Source organism: Silene latifolia, chromosome 9, assembly GCF_048544455.1.
Source record: "Silene latifolia isolate original U9 population chromosome 9, ASM4854445v1, whole genome shotgun sequence".
Taxonomy (NCBI): Eukaryota; Viridiplantae; Streptophyta; class Magnoliopsida; order Caryophyllales; family Caryophyllaceae; genus Silene; species Silene latifolia.
In genome coordinates, this window is record NC_133534.1 from 159,984,808 (window position 1) to 159,996,977 (window position 12,170).

Below are 12,170 nucleotides of genomic sequence, written 5' to 3' on the forward strand. Positions count from 1 at the left end.
TCAAAGAAGAGATTGATAAACAGTTCAAGGCCGGGTTCATCAAAGTATCGGAATACTCAGATTGGATAGCTAATGTGGTGCCGGTCCCAAAGAAATACGGAAAGGTTCGGGTCTGTGTTGATTTTCGTGATCTAAATAAGGCTAGTCCAAAGGACGACTTTCCGTTACCTCACATTGACATCTTGGTTGACAATACCGCTAACCATGCATTATTATTTTTTATGGATGGGTACGCCGGTTACAACCAGATAAAAATGGCCGAGGAAGATATGCACAAGACTGCTTTCACAACACCATGGGGAACTTATTGCTACACAGTGATGCCGTTTGGATTAATAAATGCAAAAGACTTACGAGAGAACAAAGAACGATGTTGTTGCATGATATGATTCATAAGGAAGTAGAGGTCTACGTCGATGACATGATCGTAAAATCGAAGGAACGTAATAACCATTTGATAGCATTACGAAAATTCTTCGAGAGGTTGACAAAGTATAATATGAGATTAAACCCACAGAAGTGCGCGTTCGGGGTCACCTCTGGCAAGCTTTTGGGTCATATCGTTAGCCACCGTGGCATCGAAATCGACCCATCAAAGATTAAAGCCATTATGGAAATGCCCCATCCTAAAACCGAGAAAGAAATTCGAGGTTTCTTAGGCCGAATGCAATACATAAGCCGTTTCGTCTCAAAATTAACTATGATCTGCGAACCAATTTTTAAGAAATTGAAAGTTGGGGAGCATATTATGTGGGATGAACAATGCCAAGCCGCGTTTGATAAGATAAAGGAAGTGTTATCTTCTCCGCCAGTTCTCAGTCCGCCTGTAGCCGGCTTGCCTCTATCACTGTATTTAACAGTTACAGATACCGCGATGGGAGCAATGATGGCACAAACCGTTGACAAAGAAGAAAGAGAAATTTACTACCTTAGTAAAAAGTTCTTGGAGTATGAATCAAAGTATACAGCATTAGAAAAGACATGCCTAGCTTTAGTCTGGGCAACGAAGAAGCTACGTCACTATATGCTCAGCTACAGTGTGAGTATATATTCCAGAATGGACCCCATCAAGTACTTGTTTGAAAAGTCGGTGCTAAACGGCAGAATGTCAAGATGGACCCTCATGCTATCGGAATTCGATCTCAAATACGTGCCGCTGAAAGCGATAAAAGGAAAGGTCGTTGCCGATTTCCTGGCCGATAATCCAGTCGAAGAAACTGACATTATTGACACTTGGTCGTTCCCAGATGAGGATATTGTCCGTGTCGAAGATGATGTATGGGATCTATATTTCGATGAGGCTTCGGATAACATGGGATGCGGAATAGGTGTCCTTATCATTTCACCGAGAGGAGAGCACGTACCAGTTTCGATCAAATTGGACTTCGCCGTCACAAATAACGCCGCGGAATACGAAGCATGCCTACTTGGTTTGCAGAGCGCTAACAAGTTAGGAGTCATGAAGTTGATGGTACACGGGGATTCCTCCTTGGTTATTAATCAAGTGACGGGGTCATGGAAGATCAAAAGTAGCAGCCTGGCACCCTACCAGGCTAAGATAGAAGAGCTAGAAAAACTCTTCGAAGAGGTGCGATACGTGTACCTCCCAAGGGAGGAAAATCAGTTCGCGGACGCACTGTCAAAACTGGCAGCATTGATAAACATCCCTAATCATATGGACAGCATGCCATTGTGTGTCGAACGAAGGACTTCGCCAGCTTATGTAAATGCTGTCGATGATGCCTAGGAAAGCGAAGCCGAACCTTGGTATGCATCCATTGTGAGATTCAAAGAAGCAGGAGAATACCCTGCAGACCTCGATACACGTGGAAAGCGTGCATTGCGAATGTTATCCGCCCAATTCGTTAAAACTAACGATGGACAATTGTATAAGGAGACAGCACAGGGTGTCCTGTTGTGATGCGTCGACAAGACAACGTCAGAAAAGGTCATGGAAGAAGTCCACGACGGGGAATGTGGGCCGCATATGAACTTCCACATGCTAGTTCGGAAGATCATGAGGTTAGGATACTATTAGACAACAATGGAAACAGATTGTCAAAGATATGTCCGGCATTGTCACAATTGCTAAATATTTGCGAATATTCAACATGTACCACCTTCTATGCTATACACCATGACGTCACCTTGGCCTTTATCAACCTGGGGAATCGACATCATCGGAAAAGTAAACCCTTCTGGAACAGGAGGGCATTGTTATATCCTAGTCGCTATTGATTACTTTACCAAGTGGGTAGAGGCCAAGTCTTACAAAGTGCTAAATGCGAAGCAAGTAGCCAAGTTTATTCAGAATGACATCATCTATCGGTACGGAGTGCCGCACGAGTTCATCAGTGATCATGGAACTCACTTTCAAGCTGAGACCGCCGTTATACTTGAAAAGTATAGAATCAAGCATCATAAGTCATCTCCATATCGACCTCAGACAAATGGAGCAGTGGAGGCCGCTAACCAAACGGTGGCTACGATATTGAGAAAGATGTCTGACAATTACAAGGAGTGGCCGGAGAAGATACCCTTCGCGTTGTGGGGATATAGAACATCCATCAGAACAGCCACAGGGGCAACCCCGTACTATCTAGTTTACGGGATGGAAGCAGTACAACCAGTCGAACTGGAAGTACCCTCCCTACGCATCTTGCTCGAAAGCCAGGTCCTGGAAGCGGATTGGGTCCAAGCCAGATATGATTCGTTGGTGTTGCTCGATGAGCGTCGTTTGAATGCGTTGTACCATGTTCAGCTCTTTCAGAAAAGGATAGAGCGGGCTTTTAACAAGAAGGTGAAGCCCAGGGGAATTAATGAAGGCGATTTAGTTCTCAAATCAGTAAGGGCTCTATTACCAGTCGATCCAAGAGGGAAGTTTAAGCCTAATTGGGCCGGTCCTTATCTCGTGAAGAAGATACTCACAGGATGCGCGGTACGTTTGACAGATTTGGATGGAAATGATTTCTCGAATCCAACGAATCTGGATTAGTTGAAGAAGTACTATCCTTAAGACCCCACTCTCAAAGTTATGAAATAACACTTGAATTGTGATGTATTTGAATAAGTTTTAAGTTTGGCATTTGTTGCCACTGCCTGAAATGTTTTATGAGAGAACTACGACCTCGGTTTGATTCTGTTGAAAAGCAGATAAGTAGGCAACCCTTGAAAAGGGTACAACCACAATAAAAATGAAATATTCAATGCAGAAACTGAGGATTTCTAATAAATAATACGTGTCTTTTATTTTGATAAATCCGGGCGACGCCCATTACAAATCAAACTAACAGGAAAGCAAATAAAAGCATAATAGTAATACTAAATAATAGAGCCGTAACTACCGCCTATCTTTAGTTGGGTCGCGTGTCCCGTCACTACGAGACGATGTCTCACCCATCATCATTCTTGCCTGTTTCTTCGGGGGGACCACGCTGTCTTCTCGCGGGCCCAATCTCTCTTTTACGCTTGGTCGAGGGCCAAGTCTCTCTACAAGTGTCGGAGCGTCACCACTTGTAGTACCCAGTCGGTCCCACACGCTAGGAGCACCGGGTTTAGCCCTAGGGTTCTCGTCGAGCCTAGTCTCGGTCTCGGTCGGGCCCGAATTGGCCCATAAAGAATTGTCGATTTTTAACCCCCCGTCATGCTTCTCCCGATCAATGGCATCATCTTTCTCGTAGTTTCTTCCTTGCTTTAAGGCCCGGTTACGTAGTCCATTTGAGATATGAAGGGGAAACCCAAGTAGACTCGCGTGGCTCGGGAATGCGCCACACGGTCCTTCGGCGCCACGCATGGAGCCAAGTATGACATCTACCCTGAGAAATAACAAAAGCAGGACCTCGCGAAGCCTCCGTCGCAGGGACAATTTGTTGACGACCGAATTGGCGAAGCACTCGGTCCGGGTAAAAATAGACAGGGTGATCCAAGCCCAACAAAGTGACATACCGTGTATGATCAGTATCTGCGAGCCCGGTAAGTGAGCTCAAATGAAGCCATGGTAAGGACCAGCGAATGTTAGACCCTGTTCCGCTAATCAGCCTATTTCACCAGTAATCGGATCCTTGCTCAGAACTGTAGCGCCGTCGCCGATTAGTGAGACTTCTGACATGATAATCTTCTGGTTTCATTGGCGGATCAATCAAACCAAGACGCTCGCTGAGCCATACCTGTTAGACAGTCAGAAAAAGGCAGGTAAAAAAAAAAACAAAAGAAAAGGACGAAAAAAAAAGGAAACGAAACGAAAAAAAAAAGAAAAAGACGAAAAAAAAAAGAAAAAGACGAAAAAAAAAGAAAAAAGAGACGAAAAAAGAGAAAAAGAGGAAAAAACAGAAGAAAGACAAACTTGCAGTAGGCGGGTTGATCCCATGAATACAGCATCCGGATTGGCTTTTTGTGCATCCAAGCTTTTAATAGTCTCAGCTAGTATAATCCATGCAGGATTAGCACCATTCTCCATTTGCTCCACGACTCGGATTAGTCTAGCTTGGCCGCGATAAGATGGAATTTCTATCGCCCCCTCGAAACAATAAAGATGCAATAGAATGAGGCCAAAGGCGCGGCGTCGATAAATGATCGGTATATCCGGGTCATTCGCACGCCGGAATTTATGCACTAGCGCAAGCAGGTCCACCTTTCCACCATCGACGATGGTACGGGCTTCATCACGCGACAAGTTTAGATATTCGCGGTATTTTTGGGTCCAGTTGGACACAAAGTCGGGAACCACAGGTTCTTGCGTGTTCCTCCATCCTCCCAAGACGGTAAATTCTTCAGGAAGGGGACAGATTTCTCCCTCCGGAAAAGCAAAGACATGATGCTCGGGATCCCACACTCTCAGGCACTCTTTAAGAAATGCGGGTTGAATCATGACTTGTCTCAGGAAAATAATTTGTTGAAATCCCGCCGCATTCAGATTTTGGATTTCTAAACCCCTGAATTCTGTCGCCCATCCCTTCATGGTCCCAAACAAGGAATTCATGACTAGTTTTTTTTTTTTTCTCTAAGAAAGATATTATTTTAAGCAGAGAGATTTCTGTTTGAGAAATTGTGGGAAATCTCAACCCTTAGCCCTTCCTTATATATGAAAAGAGATGAGGAATTTTGGAAGTATAATTCCTTTAGGTTTTGGAAACCTAAATCTTCTAGGAAATTTGGAAACTTGGAAGCCTGCTAGCTTTAGGAAATTTGGTAGTTTTTTGAAATAAGAAGGCAAGTCCCATACCTTCTCTATTTCGGTCGTGTAAGGCCTGTGTGGCGCGCCAAGTGGGCCCCATCCGTCCCGGGTTTTGTTCGCTCATTTCTCTTGCGGAATTTATCATAGTTCGTGCACCGAAGTGACTAATTTAAAATTTCATCCCCTGCGCGTCCCGTGTTGAATTAACATCCCGTACACACTTACGGATTTTATTGGGTTACGCCCACATTGGTTACGGGTCAGAAAGTCCGAGTCTTTTCGTCAAAAGGTCGTGTCTACCCATCGCTTTCACTCCAGAAATTTGAAATAAACTTCTGCGATTAATTTTATTGAAAATAAAATTGTGTTTTGATTTGAAAAATCATTTAACTCCAGAAATTTGAAATAATTTTTCGCAATTAATTTTATTGAAAATAAAATTATGTGTTGATTCGAAAAATCATTTGGATCCGAAAAACGAAATAAATTCTCGCCTCGAAGAGGCCAATCATTTTCGAGATATTCAAAGTTCGGGTCAATGACCCACCTTTTCTAAGCAATGTTCATGTCTGCGGGTCGATAACCCATTTTCCTTTTCTTTCAACTGGGGGCTCTGTCGCCATCGGCTCCAGAGACCCATCAAAATTCGGTCGATGACCATTTCAAGTATCGAAATGTAGCTACGTGAATCGCGTGCTATATATTATGATTAAATTTGCAGACTATGCTCCAACTGGGGGCTCTGTCGCCGTCGGCTCCAGAGACCACCACAAAACAGACAAGATGGCATCCTCCTAACAAAGATTGACAGCAGAATGCTACGGAAATGACATTTCCCCAACAGAAACATCAGTTTCAGTGAATCGTTGTCCCTAACAGAACAGCGAAATTGATAAGCAAAGCGCAAGTTTTGTCTTTACTCACATGAACAATGGGATATTGGCATCCGAGCCGAAGTAGCAGAAAGCTACAGGCCATCGAGCCGAACTACGACGCGGGTTTGATTCCGTCAGAAACGGATACGTAGGCGCCTGAGGATAAGGCTCAAACCACCATATATGCAATTTATGGGTCGATGACTAACGATGATAATTCGACGCAACAGAAGAAGGAGTTGATCCCCGACGAAGTTTCAGGTCTGATCTCTTCTTATGGCTGGCGAGCTTACATACGCAAGTCTAATGGACTATAAATGACCCGCAGAATCCTCAGGTCGAGAGGGACCTAGGGTATACTTTGACTTTCGCCTTGTCCAAGCCTCAGTCAAAGTGGGGGCTCTGTAGATACCCATATCTGTCGATATTGGAATTTATAGAAAACCCGACAAACGCCCGATGATGATAGGACGCATGTATTTATTAGTTGTCATTGTCATTATTTGGGTTCGTTTTACGATGTGGAATGAGCGATGTCGACGGAGTATTTTATTAATTTAAATGATATTTAAATTAAAGCTTTTTATTATTTTAATTTGAATTTATTTCCTTAAATTTATTTTATTGAAAATAAAATATATTTTTTGATTTGAAAAATCATTCATTTTAAATGTGCTATTTGATTTGAAAAATCGAATTTGAAAATTTAAAACTTGTTTCAACCACGCGTTTTGGAGCTCGGTTTTAGCTCGGTTTTTAAGCCCGTTTTCTTTACGAGTTGGCACGAATCTCGAGTACACGAACCAACCTAGGCCTCTACCCATTCAACCCCAGTTCGAACCCCCATATCCAAACCCAAATCTCGTCTTAAACACTCCCCAACACAGCCCAATTCCTTCCTTTACCCGTGTTTGTATAGCCCATCGAAAGCCCTTCTAAACCGACTCAAACTTGGTCCAAACCTGCAACCCATCACCACCAACCCGTGCTCCACATTACCCACAACAACCCAGCACCTAGAACACCACAAAACCCATCCAATTCCCGTCCCAAATACTCCACAAACAACCCGCAACACAAGCAGCCCCGCCTGTTTTGCGTGCTCAATCCCGAGCCCAAAACCCGCTCAAAACAGCTACCAAACCCGTGCCCATTAACCCTACACCATACCCTAATATCCTACCCATATTACCTTAGCTTAAGCATCAAGAAAACCCCCCATACAAACCCTAAAAACCTCACGAATTAGCTGATGGACAGCAGCTATGCGAAACAGGCCCGACTGCTTGTTGCCCTACTTCTACCCTTCGAAACTCCTTATAAATACCCCCCCTTCACCATACATTCATTCCACTAAGTTCTCCCCACAACATACTGCAAATAACAACCATCAATCGTCCAAAAAAACCCTAAACTAAAGCCGTGACAGCCGCTCGAAAACAGGGACACAAATCTTGTTTTCGAGTTTCTGTCGTGGTCTTTGGCCTTGATTCTCGTTCACAAAATCCCATTAAAGCTTCTGGTTTGTTTCCATATTCACAAAATTCAGTCTTTCTAGTTTCCAAAACATCTTTCGGTTTGAAAAATCGTTGAGAAACGAAGTCGTGGTGAGGGATTGAAAATCGCTGCTCAAGTCTGCCTTTTGAACGTGTTTGTTTCGGGATTTCAAAATTCAATTTCAATTGTCTTCGTCGACGACGGCCCCTCGAGATAAAATCAACGATCGATTACGACCCAAGACGGTGTCAACGATACATGTAGGTTGAGGGTGCATTAAAACTCCCTTCTCTCCTTTTTATTTCGTTTTTTTATTGTTTATTTACTAACCATTGTCTAACATCGTCTAACTAATATCGAAACTAGAATAGTTTGAGTATTAGTTAAAGTACCTTTCCGGCACCCGCGTTGACTTGAGATGGGAAAGAAATCCGCCACATCGGTCGGTCGTACACCCCGTCTCATTTACATATCCTCGTGTTGGAATAGGGCAATTTAATAAATCGAGTTTATTTAATTTATGTGTATTTATTTTTAACCATATAAAAATTGATTTTTTATGATTTTCCAGACCTATAATTTGTAATTTTAATTTAGGTATATTTTCGTAATTTATTGCATTGATTTAGTATTTATTTTGTAATTAGCAATGTATTAATTCAAAACCCGCGCAGTGCACGGGTCAATTCTGAAATATTTCGAAAATTTCAGATCCGTGCAGTGCACGGGTTTGTCCAGGTTTTGTGTTTTAATTTGCTTCCTTGTTTGACTTTGTTTGATTAATCCTTAGTTTAATTAGTTTATGTTTTAGATTTTAATTTACTTTATTTATAATTTATATTGTATGCATGAGCTAACCACTAATGTTTGTTAATACATCTTATGCTAAGCGTAAGCCTTCCTATCCCTCTCTTTGGATGTGTTTTTCTAGTTTAATCAATGAACCTCACATGCTAAACCACTTCGACGAAGTTAAATGCATTTTAAACGACATAGAATGAAATTCGCATGATAGGATTTAAATTCAATGGGTGCATAGGCATGTGATATCTTTCCGAAATAGCCATCTTTCACCTAGTAGAGACCGTTATTGCAACGGGCGGGGTTGGGTGTTGTTTTAATGAAATTAAATTAACTTCCTAACACGTAAAGTCACACGAATTCAAATCTCTAAAATTGTTTCTAAATTCCATTTAAAAATTTAGTGGCGACTCTTTTAAAATTAAAAATGTTTTGAAAAAGCATTTGAGTGGAGCGTTTTTCCATGGTCCACATTAGTATTGGGATGATATTGTCTACAATCAAGTATGATGTTCTGATTGTGGTTCAGAAGGGCACTGATATTATTTAGCGTGGACTGTGATATTTTTTAGCATGGACTGTGATATTGTTTATCAGGATCACCTTTTAAATATGTGATATTGTTTAATTTTGATATTGGTTATCACTGTCACAGTTAATGTGACAATTTTTGAACATTGGTGTTAATGTTTTAAGCAGTGAGGTTGTTGCCAAGTTCAGTGATGATCAATACCTTGCAAGACAGGATATATTGTCGTTGCTTCCAAGTGTACATGTCAACAACAATGAGATTGAATGTTGGTCACTAATTCTGAATCACATTGAGCACACAGAACCCTGTGAAACAAGTTTATTGTTTTTTGGAATTCGACACATGGTAAGTTGACATTCTGTTTTGATTTATACATATTCACGCTTTGATTAAAAATATCACTTATTTCAAATGTGATATTGTTGGGGTACATAGTGTGATATTATTGCATACACAAATTGATATTGTTTAATTAATTCTGAAATTAGATAGGGATTTAAAATTGATAAATGTTGCCAGCGACAAGTGATATTGTTTTCAAATGATTGTGATATTGTTTCAAAGTGGACACCTTTTAAATAAGTGATATTTTTTAGTATTGGGATGATATTGTCTACAATCAAGTATAATGTTCTGATATTGGTTCACATCCGTACTGATATCATTTACCATGGACTGTGATATTTTTTTAGCATGCAGTGTGATATTGTTTATCAGGGTCACACTTCAGGAACTGTGATATAGCACACGTAAAAGTGATATTGTTTATACATATTCACGTTTTGATTAAAATGTAAAGGATTTGTTAACTTATATATATACATATATATACACTACAGGAATCAATATTAGAAGTTACTGAAGGCAAAGAAGCGAACAGGGAAAAGATATTCGAAGAATGGGACAAATTCATAAGAAGTAACACAGTTCCATGTAACATGGAAGCAGATTTGGTTTTTATTCCGATGGTGTTGCAAGAACACTACTTCTGTGTTTCTGTGAATTTCAAAACCAAGACGATTGAAGTGTTAGACAATACAGAGTACGACAACTAGGAGCAGACTGAAATATACAAGGCTGCAGATTCGGTGGTATGGTTTATTGATATTCTTGCTAGTGACATGTCATATGATTGTCTGATATTGTGGCTAGGATAGGTTGAGTGTATACAGTAAATGAATATGATTGTTTGACAAAATAATGACTAATAGTATAACTAATTATTGTAGGCCTATCACATGAGTGATTTCCTAGCAGGGAAAAATGTTGATAGAGCGCATAATGTAATAGATTTTGATGTTGTCAACACGAGTTTCAATTGGCAAAAGAAAGAAGCAAACAATACTGAATCGGGAAACTTCTTAATGATGCACATGATTCGGTATGAGGGGCAGTTGTTTGAAGCTGAGTTGCAGTCAAAAGTGCATAGGTGCTACTACTGGGTAGAAATAGCAGCGGCATTACTTTTAGCTGACATAAATTACATGAGGACAACGCTGATTGGGAAAGTTAAAGAATTTACAGCGGGAAAGGGAGAGCTTTTAAATAGATTGAAGGAAAAGAGGAAGAATAACGAAGATGCAAAAGACAAGGGCAATAAGATTAAAGCCAAGGATAATGTTGTTGAGAAGGACAATACTGTGGAACAGGAAATAACAAAGGCAGAAGGTCCGCTAAAAGAGAAGCCCAATGTTCAAACAAAAGCCAAGGAGGATACTAATAGAAGGCCAACAATTAACACAGAAATACCCATTCTTCGCAAATCTCCAATCAGAAGGTAAAAACCAAAAACCCGACTTTTACATTTCTGATATAGAATCATAGCATTACGTTTCTGCTTTTAATTGCAACAGACACAAAGGTAAAAATTTCACATAGACCCATAACATGCCATTTCTGGTTTTACAGACTACCTGTATCCGAACAAGATGGTGAAGATGATGCAGAAACACCCACAATCCAGTACAAAAGACTGAAGAAGACTGCAAATCCTAATAATAGAGGTAGAGGGAGAGGTAGAGGAAGAAGACAAAAGTAGGACTAGCAATGTAATGCTGGTAGGACAGACATGTGATATTGTTTTAGGTACAATGGTAGGAAATATAACTTGTTTTTTATCAACTCTTAGTAAACTGTGATATTGTTTCAGGAGTTGGGTGATACTTTGCTTAAGTTGTTGTGATATTAGTTCTCAGTAATAATAACAGCAGACAAGGTTGTTAAAATCTTTTTTCTTTGATATTGTTTTGGTACCCAGTGTGATATTGTTCCGTGAACATAGTGATATTGTTGCTTTTATTCTCTAAAATAAATCAACGGATAGGGATTTAAAATGCCTTTTTAGTTGGATAACTTTTTTTGTACACATTGTGATATTATTAAGTACAATGGTTGATATTGTTACACATTGTAATGCTGGTAGGACAAACATGTGATATTGTTTCAGGAGTTGTGTGATATTGTTTTAGGACAGTGGTAGGAATATAAATTTTTTTTTGATCAATTCTTAGTAAACTGTGATATTGTTACAGGAGTTGTTTGATACTTTGCTTAAGTTGTTGTGATATTAGTTCTCAGAAATAATAACAGCAGACTAGGTTGTTTAAATCTTCTTCTTTGATACTGTTTTGGTACACAAAGTGATATTGTTCCGTAAACATGTTGATATTGTTGTATTTATTCTCTAAAATAAATCAGGGGGTAGGGATTTAAAATTCCTTTTTAGTTGGATAAGTTGTGATATTATTCAGCAGACAAAACTGTGATATTATTGCACTCACTGGTTGATATTGTCTAGTATGTACTGTGATTTTTTAATCATATTTTTGTAATATTGTTTCCTCAAAACGTCCAATTGTAGTGGTAATATTTATGAATACTGGTGATATTGTTTCACTTGAAATGTGATATTCCTTAGTAGTATTTTAGAGTATAATACAATATAATAAAGTACATATACAAGTAAGTGTAATGTTGTGATATTGTTTAACTATTATGATGATATTTTTTTGAATCAAGTGTGATATACCTTCGAATGAGGTGGGATAGTATTTAATAATGGCAACAAAACAACATTAGTAATTATGCGGTTTTTATGACATTGATACCCAAAATGGAGAGAATACAAAATTGATGCCATTTGGAATGACATACAAGGGAAAAATTTGAGAGAATACAAAAATGATGCCATTTGGAATGACATACAAGAAAGAAATTGAATAGTGTAAGCAATAAAAAGTCGATTGTGAAAAGTTGATGATATAAAATAAACTTCCTCAGCATGCAGAAGCCC

At 39.7% G+C, this 12,170-nt stretch overlaps 1 protein-coding gene across 1 annotated transcript; it reads left to right on the forward strand.

The window, feature by feature from the left end:
* The first annotated feature begins 1,057 nt into the window (after positions 1 to 1,057).
* LOC141601818 (uncharacterized) lies at positions 1,058 to 1,747 on the forward strand. The gene has a single exon (XM_074422124.1). It carries the CDS (start codon positions 1,058 to 1,060, stop codon positions 1,745 to 1,747), a length of 690 nt encoding a protein of 229 aa, XP_074278225.1.
* The last annotated feature ends 10,423 nt before the right edge of the window (positions 1,748 to 12,170 follow it).

Coding starts and splice junctions, on each gene's coding strand:
- LOC141601818 (XM_074422124.1), top strand. CDS start 1,058: ATGGACCCCATCAAGTACTTGTTTGAAAAGTCGGTGCTAAACGGCAGA.